Below are 20,712 nucleotides of genomic sequence, written 5' to 3'. Positions count from 1 at the left end.
CTTGGTCAATCTGTCCTGCCTGTCAGCTGCAGGCTTCCCCGCAAGGCACTCCAACACTTACCTTGACTCACAGGGCCTTGCGCCTGCCACACCACCCTCGGTGCCATCTCCCACTGTCTCCTGATCCCCTGTGTTCCAGCCTCACTGGTCTCTTTCCTACCTTGGGGCCTTTGCACGCACAGTGCCCACTACCCGGAGTTTCCTTCCCTCGCCTTAGTGTGGTGGGTTCGCCTGGATGTCTCACCGCCCCTGAGCCGCCTGCCCTGGCCACTGTGCCCAGGTCATCCTTCTTTGCCTGGTGGGCACACCCAAGGTCTCCGGTGGGCCCTGCACACCGCTGTGACCGTCGGTCAGCTTCTCTGCGTGATCTCCATCTCCTCCAGGCTCGGAGCCTTGCAGGGCAGGGGCCTGGGCCGGATTGTGGCCTCTATAGATGACATGAAATGAGACAAGGGCCCATGTGATGTGTGAGTCTCCTATAACCTTCCGGGTCCTTCTTGCGTACCTTCAGTGACGGAGGATCACCACTTCTCAAGAGAACCCTTGCATCTTCTCAGGTCCATATTAAGGCAGCTCAGTTGCACAGAGTGGATAAATGTCCATCCACGGGGTGGTAAAAGCGGGGATAAATGCGTTTCTGAGGGCCTGTGTGGAGAAGGGTTGCCCTTTGCGCGTAACCAGAGCTCTGAGGCCATGCAGCCTCTCCTCTGGCTGCAGACAAACAGGCCTTGCAGCCCGCCTTGCGCTCAGAATGTAGAGCCCTGGGGCAGTTTACAAGGTGGCATTTAATCATTGGCTTTTATTGTGCAACCCCAAGCAGGTTCTGACGGCATCTCCCGGTTGTATTTATTGAAGAACTTGGGTTGACTTTTGACTTGTAATCCTCTTAGCAGCTTCCTGGGGCTGCACATGCGTTGGAGTTCAGCATCTGGGACCACTCAGGCAAGATGACACCTCCCCTCCTGCCCCGCCCACTCCGCTGGGGCGGCAGGGCCGAGCCACAGCATCTGGCCGCACTGAAGGACTTGGAACTGCTGGCAGAGCTGCTTGGCCAAGAGCCTTCGCCAAGGCCGCCAGGAGCCAGGAGTCCAGCCGGACTGGAGCTGAGACCAGGGCGCTGTGCAGCTGCCCTTCCTGCCAGGGCTTGGCCTAGCAGCAAATGCACCCTCACCCCATCTGCCAGCCTGCAGTCTTCCCCCAGCAGGCCACTGCCCTCCCATGAAGCCCCACACAGCGGCCTGAGGGGACTTGGCGAGACCCAGACCTTCCCTGCTGAAAGCTGGGCCATGACTCCCACGGCCTCAGGACTAAGCATAGTCTCCTGGCGGGTTCGCAGGCTTGGTGCCCCCAACCACTGCCTCCTGCCCACATCACCACAGCCACAGATCCCTGTGAAACCCCCATCCTGCGTTGTGAGGGACCAATGGCAATGCATGGAGCCCGGAAGAGGATGAAACCACCTTCAGAACGGACAGAGGGCTAGATCAGGAGGGTTTTCTGGAGGCGGTGGCATCTAGTTGTAGCGAGGCGGGTACGAGGGGGCCTGTGCCTCCCACAGGCTCACCAGGGCCTGCCAGGTGGTCTAAATGCCTTCCACCCAGGCTTGCTTTGAGGGAGGGAGGTCACCAGGTTTTACAAGGGTCAAGCGTGTGACCCTGGGCTGTGTTCCAGGCCCACAAAGCCTTCAACACATCACTGGGGTATTGATATCCTGGTTCTGTATGAGAAAGCGTTCAGGGAGCTATAGGAAGCTGCCCTCGGTCACTCAGGTAGGGATGAACGGATCTGCCCTGAGCCCAGGTCCCCTGGTTCCCCAAGCAATGCTCTGAATACCAGGCAGGCCCCTAGTACCTTGGGGAAGTGAGGCCTTACTTAGTTTTGATGAGGGTGTTTGTGGACTAGTGGATGAGACAGGGTTTAAAATCACAGACCCCTGTCCTTTGTGCAGCCAAGACATGGCGAGGACAGGTCCATATGTTCCCCAAGCTGAAAGCCAGGTCTAGTGCAGGGGCAGCAGGTGACTCCTGGAATTGTGCAGTGTACAGCCTGCCCACCTGTGTGCATTACCCTGCTCCAGCACGTAACGGGCAGAGTGCCAGGTCTGGGACCCAGTTCTGTCCCTCACGTCTGGCTGCTCAGGGCGGAGTCCCAGCTCTACCCCAGAAGTCTCTGAAGCTCTTTGCACCTCAGTTTCTTCGTCTGTGAAATGGACAACAGTGGCGCCCTCCTCACTGGTCACTGGACAAATGAGATGATGGACTGAGTGTGCTTTGCACAGGGCCGGGCTCATAGAAGTTGATGTGAAGAAAGGATGGCAGGTGGACGCGTCTTACAGAAGTGGAGTTTGTGAAAGTGAGGGATTGGGGTCGAGGAAGGGAAGGAGCTGGAAGGCGGCGTTTGTGGAGGTGCTGTCATGTGCTGGCCGTGCCGGAGGGAGTTTCATTGGCCCCGGTCAAGGCAGGAGGGCTTCCTGTAAGAGGAGGGCCAGGGGCTGTCTTCCTTGCCTTCAGTGGCATGGATGCCCAGAGGCCTGCCTGACCCATGGCACTGTGCACAAGGACCAGCCATCTTGGTAAATCACAGGCAGGCTGGCGGCAACGCCTCCTCTTCCTCCGAGGGGCTGGCCGCGGCCCAGCTGGGTGTGGAGTTTCACAGCCAGAGGAGCCAGGCTGGCCCCACATTGAGGACAAGTCTAGGTTGAACTCCCCTGGGGCTGGACAGGCTGTCACATTTGCCAAGGGCCAGCATGGAGCAGGGGAAGCGCCGAGGTCAGGGCCTGGCTGTGCACCTTGGGCAGGTCCCATGACCTCTCTAAGCCTTGTTTCCCTGCCTGTAAAATGGACTCGGTTCCTGTCTTGCAGAATTGCTGCAAGAATTCAATGAGATCACAAACTTCGGAGCCCAGCCTAATGTCCCGTGCCCAAATCGGGTCCCGCCTGCGAGGTGTGGCCCGTGGAGGGGGAGGCAGCGGGTTGCTCTGGGCCTGGACTGCAGCCCTCGTCCCTCCTGCGTTCCACATGGACACGTCCCTGGGCCTGAGGGTGGCAGACAGCAGAATCCACCCCATGGGGAACCACAGCTGGACCTGAGGCTTGTGGGGGCACAGTTCACTTGGGGACATGGCTGGGCAGGGGGGCGCACAGTTCACTAGGGGACAGGCAAATTTTCCAGAGGAGGAAAAACACAGGAAGCTGTCCTGGGAACTAATTAGACCCAGGAGGCAGCCCCTTGTAGTGGGCGGGGCTGGGGGCTGTCGAACGGGCTCCCGGAATGGCTCCTCTGTCTCTGAAGAGCATTCATTCGCTCCCTCATTCGCTTCCTGCCCACTGCTGCGGGCCAGGTCCAGCCCAGGTGCAGGGGTGCAGGCCACAGGCACACCCCCAAGGGACCAGCTTTGGGAAGGGTACGAGGTGCTGTTGGGCCCAGAAGGAGAGGTGGATCACCGCACCTGCAGAGTCAGGGCAGGCTCCCCAGAGGAGGCGCTGCTGGCCTGGGCCCTGAGGAATGACAGGAAGGGCATATTCCTGGCGTGCAAAGGCACAGTGACACTTAGGAGGCTGTGTGTGCAGGAACTAGAGCCAAGGTCCACAGGGGAGAGTGGCAGCATGTGAGGCTGCAGATGTCAAGGGGACCAAGACACCCCAGGCCTTGAATGGCCTGCTAAGATGTTGCCTTCTGGTCTGTAGACCATGGTCACTGTAATGGACAGATGGTCACAGCCTGGGACCCATGGCTATCCACTTATGGCTTGTCCATCCCCAGCTCACAGCTGACCACTGGGTGACAGAGGGGTCTGCTAATTGCACAGGGCAATAAAAGAAGAGGCAGGGACCTTAGAGATGGAGGAACAGAACTGAGTGTCGGTCCCAGCTCTGCAGATTATGTGCTAGAGGGACTGATGCATACAGCTGGGCAGGTTGTGCACTGCACAACTACAGGGAAGCTGGCCACTCTGATATTTGTCAATAAGGGCCTGGAGTTACGCAGTGCACATACCATGCAGCAGCACAAGGTAACCCCGTGGGGTATCTGGGCCTCAGTGTTGCCATCTGCTCCATGGCAGTTATGACTGTCCAGAGCCAGCACGTGGTCCTCCCTCAGGGTCGGCCACAGTCCCCCAGGACTCCTCGGAGCTCCGTCAGGCAGAGCTGTTGGAGCTGGAGCTGGCACCCTGCTTGTCTCCTCCGCGCCCTGCTCTGCCCCTTCCTCTCCTGGTAGGTGACACCGGACACCCAGCCTTGAGCCTTGATTGCTTCGTTCTGTGTCAGGGTTTTCCCGACTGAAACTTCCGGGGCCTTTAGATTCCAGTTTATTGAGGGAAAAAAAAAAGGCTGACAGCTGAATCTGGTTGAGACTGACTGTTGACTTCAGAACTTTGGCTCGAGGATGGGGTGGGGGTGGAGGTTGTCAAAAAACCCCAAATAAACAGAGTCTGCTTCCCAGCCATGGGGCCCACGGTTTTCCTGTGGAAAGAGGCAGTGGGAACTGCGTCCTCCTTTCCCCTGATTCATGGCTGATTCATCTGCGTGTTGGGAGGAGGAGCTGGAGCACGGAGGCCCCTGCCCCCACCCCACCACCCACCGAGGTCCGCTTAAAGGGACAGGGCCTGGTGGGGCCCTGCAGGGGAGCCCCAGGCTCTGGGGTTGCCCAGACCCTGAAATCCACCAGACCTGGGCCAGCGCCAGGCCTGCCCTCCCTCAGTGAATGATCTTCGCCTCTCAACCTCAGTCTCCTGGGCCATAAAATGGGCCAGTGCTGCTGCTTTTGTGGGGCTGCTGGGAGACTTGGTTAATCAGCCGACCCACATTCTTTCTTCAGGGTGCTGTTTGCAGACCTACTGTGTGCTGGCTCAGACAGCATCAAGAAGGGCACCCTTGAGCTTCTCTCCCTTCTCTCTGTCTTCCTCCTCTCCTCTCTCCGTCCCTCCTCCCCGCTCCATCCCTTCCTTCTGAAATGTCTCACCTTGTGTTGGTTACCACTGGGGTGTGGAAGCGAACCAGACAGTCTCTGTCCCACAGGAGCCTGGGGTGTGGGGTGGGCACATGCAGGCTTCTCTTTGGAGACTCTGTGGGAAATGGGCCACCTCCCAGCCCAGCCCCACGGCCCTTCTGTCTCAGGCCTTGCTCTCCCGCCCTGTTTTATTTTCTCTTTGCAAAATGAAAAAAAGTCACTCTAACTTTACCCCAACCCCAAATAACCACCATGTAGTAGAATTTTGATGTTTCCTGCAAGGCTTTTACTTAACGAATATTTTACAGAGAGTTTAACAACGAATCGTCCCCTCTAAAATCGAATGGCACCTATTTTAAGTAACCTCTGGGAGACCACACTGGGGAGGAAGTCCTTCCAGTGGAGTCCGCAGTGCCGTGCAGATCTTCAGGCTGGGTCAGAGTTCAGGGGCCCAGCAGCCCAGGGGCTTGAGGGGGTCCAGGGGCTCAACTTTGGCCCCAGCTCTGCCGCCCCCCATGGTGAGACCTGGGCCAGGTCAAGCAGGGGGTGGACAGGTTGGGGCCCAGAGAACTTTCTGGCCCTGGGTGTTGGAGTGTCTGAGTCCAGGATGGAGACACACAGGAAGGCAGCCTTTTCTAATCACCCGTGGGAGGAGAGGCGCTGGCATTCCTCCTTCTGCTGTGTTCACACTGGGCCCAGGTCCCCGTCTGCCGTGGCTGCCTGCACAGGCAATGTGGGCTCAGCCTATGGCTTTCCATGTGCTGTGCCCCTGCCCGTGGGCTCTTCCAGGCCTGGATCAGGGCACCTCTGCACTCACCCAGCCCACGCCGGGCTCCCCTCTGCCTCATCCCTGGTGATGCTGTGCTGTCACTGGGCGGTTGCTGACTTGACCCTCGCCCCCCGCTGAACCACTGTGTCTCCAGCAGCCGTCACGGGTGAGCACACGGAAGGCACCCTGCACGCATGGATTGAATAAGGCTGTGAGCAGGGGCAGATTCAGTCCAGCTGGAGCTGGTGGGGGGCTGCCTAGAGGAGGCAGGATTAGGGTCGGGCCCAGGACAGGCCAGAGCATCCTGGTAGGGAGAGTAGAGAGAGGTCGTGCAGGTGGAGGTGTAGAGAAGTGGGTGATGAGCAGAAACTTGAGTCGGCAGCCCGACAAAGGCCACACGGTGGGAGAGGTGATACGGTCCTGACTGGGAGCTGTGCCCATGCCCTGGTGCTTCTCCTCAGGTGAGGCACATGGGGCGCCAGCCTCAGGCCCCAGGGCACGCAGGGGAGCAGCAGACCCGCTGAGTCTTCCCTGGTGGAGGGAGGAGGGCCTGGGCCTGGGGGTTGCCCTGGGGCCCCCTGGGTCATGGGAATTGTTGGTCTGAGGGCATCTTGTGAGAGCTCTGAACCAGCTCCGAACCTCACCAGGGCAGCAGGCTTTGTGGCTGGTATCCTTCCTCTCTACTTGGGGGCTAGGAAATGAACTCAAGTTCCCAGGGGCAGGGAGGAGGAGCAGACAGGCCTGGGCTGCTTTCTCGGGCCACACGGCAGCTTCACCTCACCAAGGCAGCCGCCCGCTTTGTAGGTGTGGAGCAGGGCAGCACATCCCTCATGGAAGCAAACGTGGGCACAGAGAGCCCTGGGCCCACAGCAGGCCCTGCCCCTGGGGTGCTTGTTAACGTGACCTCTGAACCTGAGACCCCACTGTGCCGCAGTAGTTTGATCTATGAGGAGCCTCGAGGTGGCCGGCGTCTCCCAGCCAGGCTCTAGCCACCCCAGACAGGCGGCCTTTGATTCAGGCTGACTGAAGTGGACGAGGGCTGGTGTGGCTGGTGCCTGCGGGCCGGTTGAGAGGCAGACATCGGAAGTCTGGGAGACCCAACACCAGAGCTCGAGCCAACCCCCCAGGTCCCAGCTCAAGCTAAAGGGCTCTTCAGGGCCTTGGGGAACTGCAAGGCAGAGGTGGGGGCACCCAGGGAAAGGAGCTCTGTGGCCTGCATTCAGATCCTGGTTCTCCCCTCCCAGTCATGTGTCCTTGGGCAGAGGGGTTCTTCTTATGGAGCCTCAGTGTCACCACCTTTAAAATAGAGGCAAAATTTCCTCCTCCCGGCTGCCCCCGGAGAGTTGGGGAAATGAATTGGGATGTGCCTGGGGATTGCGTTTGCCCTGTGATGATTCCTGGAGCATGGACCATGGCCTGGGTCCTGCCTCGACAGTGGCATCCAGCAGCACGGACCGCGGCCTGGGCCCTGCCCCCACAGTGGCATCTAGCAGCATGGACTGCAGCCTGGGCCCTGCCCCCACAGTGGCATCCACCACGGTACCTTCGTGCCTTTGGACGATCCAGAAAACCAGGTTTTCCCTCAGTCCCCATGCTCGGCCACTTCCCAGAGATCAAGAGGAACGTGGGCTGCAAAGCTGGACATTACGGACTGAGCCCTCTTTGCTCCCCATTGCCAAGGTGGCTGGGTGGCTGGGTGCCGGGTGGGTGGGTAGCCTCCCGGGCAGGGACTTGAAGTTTGCAGTCCTCCATACTCAGTTCCCATAGATGTGGTAGGAGGGCATCTTCAGTCCCATTTTCCAGATGAGGAGTTGAGGCCCAGAAAATATAAGTGATTTGTCTGAGGCCACACAGCTAGAAAGCAGACAGGCCCAGCCGAACTCCTAGTGTGTGCAGCCTCCAGCCCTGTGCTCATTCCGGGGCCCGGGAACCACAAGCGAGGCTGAGCAGTGTGCGTTCCAGATGGTGGGAACCAGAGCGATCCTGGCGCAGGCCCGTGCAGGGAACCCTGAGGTCTGTGGGCCCCGTGCCACTGCATGCCTCAGGCCTGTGGTCCTGGCAGCCACAGCCCCCACTACTGACGGCAGCAGGAATCTGAGCCCGGGAGGGGCCCAGAGAAGTTCGTGAACCATCTGGCCAGTCGGGCTGGGGTGTGGCCAAGTTAGACACAGATGTAGGGCCCTGTGGACTCAGAAATTGGCAGCCCTTTTGGCCCAGAGGGGCCACACTGTGTCCGGGCCCGGGTAGCTCATAAAGGTCACCCAGGGGTCTTCCACTACACCCCCGCCTGGACACTGCTGTAGCCCTGGGGCTCGGAGGGACCGGCTGGAGCCCATGAGGAGAGGGCCAGTTCTCTCCGGTAAGGGTATTGCTGCAGCATGAGGGAACAGACAAGGCCCAGGGGAACTGACCCGAGATCCGGCCCCAGACTCACTCCCGTGTGGCCCAGGGCAATGTCCTAACCTCTCTATGAACCTCCTGGCCAGCCTGGCAGGGTCCAGTGAGAGGGTTGAGGAAGCCCAGAACATGGAAGCCTTTTTAACCATTCTCAGGGTGGGCGAGCCCCCTTCCCAAATGCCTGGTGTCACTGCACTGCTGTGGGGTAGGGGGTCCCCAATGGGCTGAGTGTGGGCTGAGGCTGGCTGGGAACTGGGACAGGGGTCTCAGGAAGAGCCTCCTCCTCCTGCCCCCTGGGCATAGGCCTGTGGGAGCTGGCAGTATCAGGGTCTCACTGACACACCTGGCCCTTCCCGCCAGCACAGGTCTCCGCCAGCTGAGCAGCCCGCGCTACAAATTCAACTTCATCGCCGACGTGGTGGAGAAGATCGCACCAGCCGTGGTCCACATAGAGCTCTTCCTGAGGTGGGTGGAGACCCCTCGCCCCTCTCCGCCTCCCGGTGTCCCCCGGCACACCGGCCAGCTACTGGGGCCCAAACCAGGCTTGATTCTGCAGCCTGAGCCACAGAAACTGGAGGGTCCTGGGGTCAGGCTGACCTCAGTCACATCTCCCAGCTGCCTGTGTGCCCTGGGGAGAGTGACTCCACATCTGCTGGAGCTGTAGGCACCAAGAAGGTGCACAGCTGTGGGTCTTGGTCCCTTCACGCTGCCACCCATGCTACTGGGTTCCTGCAATGTGTTGGTCTTCCTGAGGGGCCGCGCAGTAAAGCAGACACAGAACCCAGTGGAGGAGATGCTGGGAGGCAGCAGGAGTGTGTGCAAGGAGCAGACGCACGGCAGGCAGAGAGCAGGGCTCGGGGCAGTGGGAACCGGGGGCTCAGGAGGCCTCACAAGCTAAGCCTGAAGTAGGCATCCTGGGAGCTGGGCCAGTGGCGCAGGGCAGCGGGGGCAGCTCAGCAAGCACGGAGGCCCGTGCGGCCACAGCAGGGAGGAACGAGGGCTGGATGAGTGAACGCGCGAATCAGTGCAGGGATGAGTGAGGGGAGGAATGAGTGAGTGAGGAAGTGGCAGAATGAATGAGTGAGGGAGGGAATGAGTGAATGTACAAGGGATGAGTAAAAGAATGAATGAATGAGTGGAGTTGGTCAATAGGGAAGCAGGATGTCCCAGCCCCATAGAGGAAGCGGTGTGTACTGTGTGGCCTCAGCCCCTCTCCTTGCAGATGCACAGGCAAAGCCTCCTCCCCTTCTTCCTGCAGTGCCTGCCCTGGTCCCTGCCACCATCCCCCACCCCCTGCATCACAGAGACCCTCTGAGCTGCTCTGGGGGAGCCCTGCCCGCGGAACCTGCCCCTGTGCAAACTGCCCAATGTCTGATTGCTCACACCGAATCCTGAGGGCTCGTCCCAGATTGACTTATATCCCGCGGAAGCAGACTGAATGACTCTTCTGAGGTTTAGAGTGTCTCTCCCATCCACCTTTCCTAGCCCTTTGGCCCGTGGGTGTGGACGGAGCTGGCAAACAGCCTGATGAGGAGGCCCTGGAACCGAGCCTCATTCCACCCTGATGGGGATCAGACGGCGGGTCCAGGCGGACAAGGAGCCGGCAATGAGCAGTCACCAGAGGCCGCCGGCCAGGGCTCCAGGGACTTGCTTGTTTTCACCGCACTTTCCCTGAGGCCTCCAGCCTCCCCGTGACGAGGCTCCACTGCCCTAGGCCCGCCCCTGGGCACTGAGAATCTGGTGGCTCATCGGGAGAGCCCAGGAGTGATTCCTCCTCCAGAACAGCCTCCCTGCTGGCTGGCTCGGCCTTGTCCTGTCCAAGCCCCTGTCACTTGGCGTCACTGCCCCTCTGCCCTCCCCATCTCGGGCTCTTCAGCATAGGCTGTGCTCCTTGAATGGGGGTGTGAGAGCACATGACGGGCACACAACACCTCAGCGTCACATCCTCCACACCTGCTGGGAGCGCCCTGGGCTGTGGGCTGTGTGCGTGTAGCCTATGTTTCTCAAAACAACCCTGGGGGCACCACCCATGCAGCACCCATAGCCCTGGTTGCCACCCTGTCCAGTGCCCCATGCTGATGGGCCTCTCACTGCCCCCTTGGCAGCACACTGACCCCTCACTGCCCTTCCCTCGGGCCCCGGGCCGTCAGACGTGTCATTGAGGAAATTATAACTGGATGCGCTAAGTGGCACGTTGCTGGCCTTCCAGGAGGTAGGGATGGGGGCAGCATCTTTCTGGAAGGCCCCGGCCACCAGGCTCTGAACCAGCTAATTACTGACTCACCCCTGCTGGGAGGCTGTTTCCACCCTCAGAGCCTCCAGTGGCTGATGCCCTGAGTGGGTGGGTGAGACCCAGCAGACAAGATGAGACAGATGCTCATCAGGCACAGGCCTCCCAGCTGTGATCCCTGACCTGAGGTCTGGATGGGGGCATTTTCTGCAGACCCTGCAGGTGCCAGGCCCTGGGAGGCACCCTGGGGCTTCCACAGGCAAAACAGGTGCAGTTCCTACTCTGGGGCACACACGGAGTGGGTGTGGCAGAAGATGTGAGTGGACAGATGCTGGGGTCACCATGCAGGTGGCTGAGCAGCCAGATGCCCAGGCTGCCTGGGGCAGACCTCTGCTATGCCCTTTGCCCGCCTGCCTGACACAGGCAGGTAGTTCAGCATCTTGGGACTCAGTTTTCCCACTGTGAAGACCTGAGAGTTAGGGACGATAGCAGTTTCTTATGGCTGCCATAACAAAGTGCCACAGACTGCATGGCTTAAAATGACAGAGATGTTTGCTCCCATGGTTCTGGAGGCCAGAGGTCCTAATCAAGGTGTCAAGGTCCTAATCAAGGTGTCAAGGTCCTAATCAAGCCAGGCTGCTTTCTTCTGGGGGATGTGGGGAGAGTGTCCCAGGCCTCTCTACTGGCTCTAGTGTTTTCCGCAGTCCTCGGTACCCCTCGGCCCTTAGACCCCTCTCTCTGCTCTCTGTCTCCATCATCTCATGGCCTACCCCTCTGTGAGTCTGGACTCCCCTCCTCTAAAGACACTGAGAACCCACCGTGATGTGACCATAACTTCATGACACCTGCAAAGACCCTGTTTCCAAACAAAGTCACATTCACGGGTCTATGGGGTTAGGACTTGGCCGTATCTCTTGACAGGGACACAGGTCACCACAGCACCACCCTTGCAGGGTGCCTGTGAGCATTCAATGGCCTGCCTGCCTCAGAGGGAGTGCAGGGTGGCATTTGCTGCCATCCCTGGTCCTGTGGCTCACAGCGAAGCTCCTGTCCTTTGCAGAGACGTCACCCCCCTGCATGTGCTGAACGCTGCCATCCCTCCATGCTTTGTGTGTCACACATGGTTTCGGGCCCTGAGGGGGCCAATGTTCCTGGCTTATCTCTGCTAAGCAGCCTCAGGGAGTGAGTACCTGCTCTGGGCTGAGCCCCACGCTGGGGTCCCGAAGGCTCCCACCCTGGAGAAGGTCTCAGGCTGTGTCTGGCATTCAGCCTCCTCCCCTGCTGGATGTGGGGCTGTGGCTTCTACTCAAACAGCTCTGGTGAGAACTGGGGATCGTTGCCCATCAGCAAACATCAGTGCAGACCCAGGCCAGCTCCACCCCATTCACAGAGAGCAGGGCCCAGGCTGGCCTAATCTGTTCCTGTGCACCCCTGCCCTCGGGGTGTCTAGGGCTTGGGTCCTGCATCTGCCGGCTGCCAGCACTGCCACATTTGGGGCTTTGGGCAGCTAGCCTGGTGGTGGGGGTGGAGGGAGGTGGGAATAAGCCTTTCCCAGCCCTCCCAGCGCTCACCCCCTCTGGATGGTCAGGAATGTGCCCCAGCCTCCGGGGAGCCTCCGTTCCTGGGTACCTGCTAGAGACCCGGAGGATGCTGTGTGCGCAGTGGAGCTTTTCTCCTAGGGCCAATTATTGTCCTGTTTGTTGAGAGGCGTTTAAGAGCCCAGGCATCACCACTTGGCGGAGGAGGTGTTGTTGTCCCATTTCCCATGTGGAGAGACAAGGCTCAGAGAGCCTCACCAACCTGCCCACGGCCAGGCAGATAATAAGTGGGGCCTGGACTTGGGATTAGCATCCTGGTCTGTCTGGCTCCGTGCTCCGTAGTCAGCATGGCGAATGCAAGCTGGGAGTCATCTGACACGTCTCAGGCAGCCCGTCTCATCTCAGCAAATTGCAGCCAGAGGTGATCATCATCACCTCTTTATGGCTGTGAACGTGTGCAGGCGCCAGTGACTTGGCCAGGTCCCACGGCCAGGATTCACATGGAGGCTTGAGGGACTCCAGACCTGTGTTCTGTCAGCCGCATACTGGCTCTGCTCCTCGCTGACCAGCCCCGCCACTGCACCCAACTCTCCCGCGTCCTAGCCCCACCCTAAACGCCTGCCTGTGTCCCCCTGGCTGCAGACACCCGCTGTTTGGCCGCAACGTGCCCCTGTCCAGCGGCTCTGGCTTCATCATGTCAGAGGCCGGCCTGATCATCACCAATGCCCACGTGGTGTCCAGCAACAACGCTGCCTCGGGCAGGCAGCAGCTCAAGGTGCAGCTACAGAATGGGGACTCCTATGAGGCCACCATCAAAGACATCGACAAGAAGTCAGACATCGCCACCATCAAGATCCATCCCAAGGTGGGTGGGCGTGGACGGAGGGGCGGAAGCACCTGGGCTGGGCATGGCGGCCTCTTCCCAGACACCGGACCCCAGAGGCGAGCTAGCCTCACCTTCCACCGGTCAGTGGGAGGAACCCAGGCCCAGGGAGGACTGGCACCTGGCCCAGGGTCACGGCTCAGAAAAGACCTGGAGCCCAGGTCTTTGGACTCCTTGCCCTGTGCTCCCTGAACAACTAGATGCAGGACAGAGCCAGGAAGCGTGCGGCCCACAGTGGGTGGGCTGTGGTCCCGTATCACACCGCAGGGAGGTGCTTCCCTTTCCTACCTGGGCCCACCACTGGGGATGCACCTGCCCCATGGGATGACGTCTGGGTGTGGGCGTGGAGGCCAGTGGGCTGCCGTAGGGAACACTTGGGACAGGGGCCCCATCCCTCCACCTTCACATCTGTACCTCCCACCAGCTGACCCACCAGAGGCCTGCACTGAGGCCCCCCAGAATCCTCTTGTTCCTCCACCAGCTGTTTCCGGAAGGCCTGCTCTCAGCCCGGCGCTGACTGTACTCCTCTAGTTCTCACCACAGGCCTGGGAGGAAAGGGCCGGTATGAGTCCATTTTCACACTGCTATAAAGAACTACCTGAGACTGGGTCATTTATGAAGAGAAGAGGCTTCGTTGACTCACAGTTCTGTAGGTTGTACAGGAAGCATGACCGGGAGGCCTCAGGAGACTTACAGTCATGACGGAAGGCAAAGGGGAAGCAGGCATGTCTTCTCATGGCAGAGCTGGAGAGAGAGAGAGAGTGAAGGGGGATGTGTCACACACTTTTAAACCATCAGATCTTATGAGAACTCACTACCACGAGAACAGCATGGGAGAAGTCTGCCCCCGTGATCCCATCACCTCCTACCATGCTCCTCCCCCAACACATGGAGATTAAAATTTGACATATTTGGGTGGAGATACAGAGCCAAGCCATATCACGGCCCTCATTATCTTGGGATTTCAGATGGGGAAACTGAGGCTTGGAAGTTAGGTAACTCGCCCAAGATCACAGTGCACTGGAGCAGGGCCGGCCCGCTCAGCTAGGACCCCGGCCTCCCTCCAGCTTGTTCTTGTCTTGCCCAATGCCATGGTTATGTGACCCTGGGGACCACAGTTGAGTTACCTGCGGCCTCCCCATGCCATGCGGTCACTGAGTCCCATGTCTCACACCAGCGTTGGACCCGGAGCTTCCCTCGGGCTGGGAAGTTCACCTTGGCTGGTTTGAATTTGGCTTCCTCTCTTTCTGAATGAAAGTTTACAGCATTTGTGATGAAGTCTTTTGCAAAGGGGGTTTCCTCTTGCCCCATCAAGGGAGAGGAGATTTAATGGTTCCAAGGAGTTCCCCTAATGGGGACCCTTCCCTGCTTTTCAGCCCTTTCACGGTTGCTATTGAGTCTGGGGGCACCTCCATTTTAAAGACAAGGAAACCCACTGAGGGGTGTGCTCAAGGACAGGAGTTGGCAAATTTTCTTTTCTTTTCTTTCTTTTTTTTTTTTGAAACATAGTTTCACCCTTGTTGCCCAGGCTGGAGTGCAATGGCTGGAGATCTCGGCTCACCACAACCTCCACCTCCCAGGTTCAAGCGATTCTCCTGCCTCAGCTTCCCGAGTAGCTGGGATTACAGTCATGTGCCACCATACCCGGCCAGTTTTTTTGTATTTTTAGTAGAGACGGGGTTTCTTCATGTTGGTCAGGCTGGTCTCGAACTCCTGACCACAGGTGATCCTCCCGCCTTGACCTCCCAAAGTGCTGGGATTATAGGCATGAGCCACTGTGCCCAGCCCCCAAATTTTCCTTTCCTTTCCTTTCCTTCCTTTCCTTCCTTCCTTCCTGCTTCCCTCCCTCCCTCCTCCCTCTCTCTCTCTTTCTTTTTTGTTTTCTTTTCAGGGTCTCACTCTGTTGCCCAGGCTGGAGTGCAGTGACACAATCACAGCTCACTGCAGCCTCAAACTCCTGGGCTCAAGGAATCCTCCCACCTCGGCCTTCCGAATAGCAGGGACTACAGGCATGCACCACCACACCTAGCTAATTTTTAAATTTTTGGTAGAGACAAGATCTCGCTGTATTGGCCAGGCTGGTCTACAACTCCTGGGCTCAAGCAATCCTCCTGCCTCGGCCTCTCAAAGTGTTGGGATTACAGGCATGACCATGGTGCCCAGCCAACAAACTTTCCATGAAGCCAAATGGTAAATATTTTATCTTTGCAAGCCCTGTGGTCTCTGTCACAACCATGCATCTCTGCAGTGGCAAGAACGCAGCCATAGGCTGCACAGGTGGGTGTGGCTGTGTTCCAGTAAAGCTTGATTCACAAAACAGGCAACGAGTGGCGTTTGGGCCTTGGGCCAGTTTGCAAACCCCTCTCAAGGACCCCCATGGGAAGAGGAGAGCGAGACTAGGGGCAAGTCTGTCCCCTTCCGGCGGCTGTGGCAGAATGCTGGCAGGACTGGGGGAGTGGTGTCCAGGTGGGGCTGAGCAGGATGCCCCACTAGCCACCTGTGGCAAATGGGTGCCAGCAGAGCTAGTGTGATTCACGTCCTGCAGGCCCTGGTCAGCACCTATGGCTATGACCTGAGGTGGGAAATGCCCTCCTAGCCCCTAAGCATTAAATCAAGCCATGCAAAGGCTCCTGACCCTCACCTGTGTGCCCTCCTTGGGTGCAGGGAGGATGGGCTGACCCTTCCCAGCTCACAGCCCTCACCTGTGCACCCTCCTTGGGTGCAGGGAGGATGGGCTGACCCTCCCCAGCTCATAGCCCTCACCTGTGCACCCTCCTTGGGTGCAGGAGGATGGGCTGACCCTCCTCAGCTCACAGCCCTCACCTGTGCACCCTCGGGTGCAGGAGGATAAGCTGACCCTTCCCAGCTCACAGCCCTCACCTGTGCACCCTCCTTGGGTGCAGGGAGGATGGGCTGACCCTCCCCAGCTCACAGCCCTCACCTGTGCACCCTCCTTGGGTGCGGGGAGGATGGGCTGACCCTTCCCAGCTCATGGCCTTCACCTGTGCGCCCTCCTTGGGTGCAGAGAGGATGGGCTGACTCTCCCCAGCTCACAGCCTCCCGGGGCTTCAGACGTTGTTATTTCTGCCTCTTCAGCAGGTCAGCAATGGAAAATATCTCTCCGGGTCCTCGCCTTTCAATGTGCAGGCCTGGTTCCGCCCTCTGGGGTTCTCTCTGCCATTGTCTGAAGCTTCTTGAGCCCCAGTGGCACAGAGAATAGAGGAACGGCCTGAGCCTTTCCCTCACCAGCACCCACCCACCAAGTGCTCCTTTAATCCTGTGCGGGGCTCCACGTCGCCCCCGTTATTGATAGCTTTCTCCTCGTATGGAAAGCTAGAAACTTTCTCATTTGACATGATGGTGTATAGTAAAAGGGAAGAGGACTGAAATGGTGAGAAGGACCAGTGGCCTGGTGGAGGGGAGCCGTCCAGAGGGTCAGAGGCATGGGGTCCTGCCCCACTGATTTCCTGAGCCGGGGTGAGGCTCATGCGACCTGGCGGATCGCAGACCCACGAGAAGCTACAGGGTAGTGCCACAAGGTCCCAGGAGCCTTTCCCCAGCTTCCCTCAATGGTGACATCTTAGGTAACGGGTGTAAAACCAGAACCAGGAAGTTGATGTGGGTATGAGCACAGAACCGCCTTCCCCGAGTTACGTGTGCATCTGAGCTTCGGCACCTTCTAACAGGCACCCGGGACCACCTTCTCCGAGTGTGCACCACGCGGCTTCTGGAACGCAGAGGCCGGCTGCTCTCCGAGCTCCCAGCCTAGTTGCAGAGTCAGATAATCAGACAGGTTCCGCTGGCCCCACGCAAAAGCAGAACAGGAGTGTGCAGGTGTCTCAGCATGCACGGCGGGAGTGGAGCTTGGCTAGTGGCTTCACCTCTCCAGGCCTGAGTCCCCTGTGTGTCTGTATTGGAAAATGAGACTGAACTGGATCAAGGATTTCAGAACTGGGGCTCCTGGAGTCCTTCTCTGGGCTCCGGGGGCCCGCGGATCTCTCTCCATCAAATGTGTCAGTTTGTGTGTGGTGCATATACAGTAGTAGTTTTTACCAGGTGTCTGCAGCTTTTACCAGATTTTTAGAGGACCTGTGACCATCAGATCATTGGGCTCAATAACCTTGGAGGCTGTGGTCAGCTGCACCCTCTGTGCACCGCCCATGATGAGCACCCATGCCTGCCCTGGGGGAACCTTTGCTCCCTGGCACAGCTGAGCCTCTGTTCCATGGACTCCAGCCCTGGGTCTCAGCACGGGGCTGCCCTGGTCTTGGTCTGCACTGGTGACCTGCCTGAGCCTTCGCAGTCCTGACAGCTTTGTACAGATGTGCCTGCCTTCTCTGGGACCCCCCGTGCCAGGATCTGACTCCGGTCCCCACTGAACGTAGACGGCTAAGCCTCCCTCTCTGTATCTTCTTCCCTCTCCTAGAAAAAGCTCCCTGTGTTGTTGCTGGGCCACTCGGCCGACCTGCGGCCTGGGGAGTTTGTGGTGGCCATCGGCAGTCCCTTCGCCCTGCAGAACACGGTGACAACGGGCATCGTCAGCACTGCCCAGCGGGAGGGCAGGGAGCTGGGCCTCCGGGACTCCGACATGGACTACATCCAGACGGACGCCATCATCAACGTGAGTCCCAGGGACAGGAGGCCGGGGCACCTGCCATCTGTGCCCAAGACCTCAACCTCAAGGTAGTCTCTGACTCGGCTTGCCCCCATCCCCAGAGCCATTCTGTCACTCGACACATCCACTTGCTAGAAAGTTCTCTCTTTACATTCAGTGGAGCTCTACTCCTGTGACTTCCACCCCAGGGTGCCAGTCACCCGGGGAGCCAGAGGCTGCGGTCTTCCCTCGGGCAGCCTTTCAGAGAAACAGAGGCATGGCCATGGCCTGGAAATGCCTTTGCCCAGCTTACACACCCTGGCCAACACCGCTTGTCATTATTATTGTGATTATGTTGCTGGCACCTGTAGCATCCACAAAGCACTTCACGCAGATGCCGCAGATCACGTCCATCCAGCTTTGCCATGACTCGGGCGCTTGGCTGGAATCTGAGTCTTTGTAGAGGGTCCCCCAGGCCAGCAGGATAGGAAGTAGCACCTCCATTCTCCATGCACCAGGTGGTGCTGCCTGGCCTCAAGGGTGTAGATGCCAAAGCGTATGGTTTGTGCAGAGAACAGTAACAGTCAGACCTCGGTCATCAGGCGGCCGTCCACATGGCCTCTGTGGGCTTGGCCTTCTTATCTGTGAAATGGGGACAGCACTGAGGCCTTTCCATGCTGCTGAGGATGAGATCTGCTTATGCGTCTCTGCACTGGTTAGAGGTAGAGCTGGAAGAAGGAGCTCCGGGAACCCTCGGGCGGGGTCAGGCACTGCTAATGCTGTTTCCTCCCCTTGCAGTACGGGAACTCCGGGGGACCGCTGGTGAACCTGGTAAGTGTCCCCTAGAGCCCAAATCTCTAGGTTTCTGGGGCTCTTCTCACATGGGGGACGCTCAGCCTTGAGGCGGGACAGGCCCCACAATATGGTCCTAGAACCTTAACACCAACTATCAGGAGTGCGGCTGGGCTGGAGGCCTGGAAGGAGGAAAGACCATGACTGCCCCAAGTGCCTCAGGGATGCTGGTGGCCACCAGGAATGAGGACTCACCCACGAGCAGCAGCTCAGTCCAGGGCCGTGTGCCTGTCAGGGGAGCTGCGGCAAGGGAGACGCAGGTGTGGGGCTGCTCACCCCAGCCCTCCCTGCCCTGGGTGTACACACAGGAGGACAGGGTCATCCTCATTCTCCCCTTCCCACTTGTGTCTTGAGCCTCAAAGTCAAGCTCAGCCTCATCCCAGGAGAGATTTTTCCAGAATAAACCAGGAAGCTCAGTTCAGAGCTCCTAGGCCCTGAAGAATCGGATAGTCTTACCCCTGGAGCTCCTGTCCATGGCGGGGGAGGTGCCCAGATGTGAACAAGGCCCAGCACCATGTGAGCCACAGGAGATGGCTCTGGAGGGATGCTGGGCAGGAAGACCTGGCAGCTGATGTGGGATCAGGGAGGGCTCCGTGGAGGTGAGCATTATACGATAGCCATTGAGACTGAGGAGGACAGGGTACAGGAGGAAGAAATCCCAGGGAGAAGGCACAGAGTGAGCATTGGGGGAAGTTTAGGGAGGAGGAGATCAGACAAGGGGACAATGAAAGGGTTGGTGGCCCATGTCCTGCTGCCTCAGGCCTCGTGTGCAGATGGGGCTTCACCCTGTGTGCCCGAGATGTCTCCCAGGCTTTTGGCAGGGCTGAGGGCATGCCCTGGCTTCAAGGAAGCTCGTGTGTGTGGTTTAGGCTGGAGGCCAGGAAGCCAGGCCCAGGAGGCTGCTCCATGTGGTGCAGGCAGTAGAGATGGGCACAGAGGGCCAAGGGTGGACACAGAACTCGATCTACTGGATCTCACACTTGGCTGCTCTTCCTGCCTCCTGAGCTTCCAGGGACCAGGAGGACAAAGGGTGCCTCGACCCAAAGCTCTGCCCCAGGCCCCAGAGGGTCCCCTGGTGAGCTGGCCAGGCCCTGGCTGGGAGGGCAGGGCTAGGGGTATATGCCAGGCTGTAGAGTGGGGCTCCTTTCCAGGAGTGTGCCTGAATGCGAGGTCCCCAGGGGCCAGGTCAGATCCTGCCCAGGTGGCACCAGCCTCATGGGGGGCAGGGCAGGTTGGGAGGGGCACCAAAGAGAGGGATGGGGCTCAAGGAGCTCCCCTGGCCCCACCTGCCAGCCCCCCACTTCTGGAAGGAAGGGATAGACATGGTCTCAGTCCCCGACGTGCCTCACCATGTTCCTGCCTCTCTCCATCCCTCCAAACGTGGCTTGGCAGTGTCCCTGGCCCCATGGCCCTGCTTCTTAGAGGCAGAGTGTTCAGAGCCTGGGGGCAGGCCCAAGCTGCAAGCTTCCCTGGAAATACTCTCCAGGGATGGGGAAGGGGGATCTCCAGGATTTGGAGAGGTGGGGGTCACTGACCCAGGTGTGATCCTGAGAGTGACCTTTTCAGGGGAGTCGGGGGCTGTAGGGGGATTGACAGCCGGGGTCAGCCTCTAGCAACAGAGCTGCGGACACAGTGCTTTGTGGGCAGGGGTTTGCCTGGGTTCCTCCAACCAATGCCTGCTCTTACCTCCCTGCCCAGGATGGCGAGGTCATTGGCATCAACACGCTCAAGGTCACGGCTGGCATCTCCTTTGCCATCCCCTCAGACCGCATCACACAGTTCCTCACAGAGTTCCAAGACAAGCAGATCAAAGGTAAAGAGCTCACCTGGAGGGGGCCAGAGGCAGGGGCCACTCTCCCAGGGCTACAGCCCCTCAGCACCCCAGTCCTGGGACCAAGGCCCATCAGAGGTGCTGGGTGAACCTTGCTCACTACTGGACAGGTCCTCTCTGCCCACCCCAAAGCTGTGAGACCCCCCAGGACAGCTTATCCTCAGCCTCTTTCAGGATCTTCCCCCCTGCCTATCATCAATTCATGGTCAGGTTCACCCCCTGCCCCTCCAAGGCTGTCTCCTTTTGGCTGGTGATCTCCGATCTCAGCTTCTACCATCAGCTTCTTGGAGTCCCTAAGCTGCTCTCATCTGGGCTGCTCCTTAGTTGTCAGGTGTTTCTTTCCTTCTATCCATCCATCCATCCACTCACCCACCCACCCACCTATCCACCCATCCATTCACCCATCCATCCATCCATTCACCCATCCATCCATCCATCTGTCCATCCATCCATCCATCCTTTCACCCACCCATCCATCTATCTGTTCACCCAACCATTCACTCATCCATCTGTCCATCCATCCACCCACCCAACCATCCACCCACACACCCATCCCCCCACTCATTCATCCGTCTCTCTACTCACCCATCTATTCACCCACCCACTCATCCATCCATCCGCCCATCCATCCAATCATCCATTCACCCATCCATCCATTCATCTACCCA

General features: G+C 58.9%; 1 protein-coding gene across 1 annotated transcript in view; it reads left to right on the top strand.

The window, feature by feature from the left end:
• The first annotated feature begins 2,746 nt into the window (after positions 1–2,746).
• Positions 2,747–20,712, top strand: part of HTRA3 (HtrA serine peptidase 3) — a 29,647-nt gene continuing 11,681 nt past the window's right edge. Inside the window, exons 1-11 of the mRNA XM_011935445.1 lie at positions 2,747–2,768; positions 2,862–2,943; positions 4,064–4,214; positions 6,490–6,679; positions 7,155–7,258; positions 8,023–8,078; positions 8,477–8,581; positions 12,527–12,749; positions 17,194–17,388; positions 18,160–18,192; positions 19,912–20,026. Coding sequence (XP_011790835.1) covers positions 2,747–2,768; positions 2,862–2,943; positions 4,064–4,214; positions 6,490–6,679; positions 7,155–7,258; positions 8,023–8,078; positions 8,477–8,581; positions 12,527–12,749; positions 17,194–17,388; positions 18,160–18,192; positions 19,912–20,026 — 1,276 coding nt within the window. The remainder of the gene's footprint in view (positions 2,769–2,861; positions 2,944–4,063; positions 4,215–6,489; positions 6,680–7,154; positions 7,259–8,022; positions 8,079–8,476; positions 8,582–12,526; positions 12,750–17,193; positions 17,389–18,159; positions 18,193–19,911; positions 20,027–20,712) is intronic.

The sequence above is a fragment of the Colobus angolensis genome, unplaced genomic scaffold (assembly GCF_000951035.1).
Source record: "Colobus angolensis palliatus isolate OR3802 unplaced genomic scaffold, Cang.pa_1.0 Scaffold143, whole genome shotgun sequence".
Taxonomy (NCBI): Eukaryota; Metazoa; Chordata; class Mammalia; order Primates; family Cercopithecidae; genus Colobus; species Colobus angolensis.
Note: the sequence above shows the minus strand (reverse complement) of the source record. Positions and strands in the feature narration are given on the sequence as shown.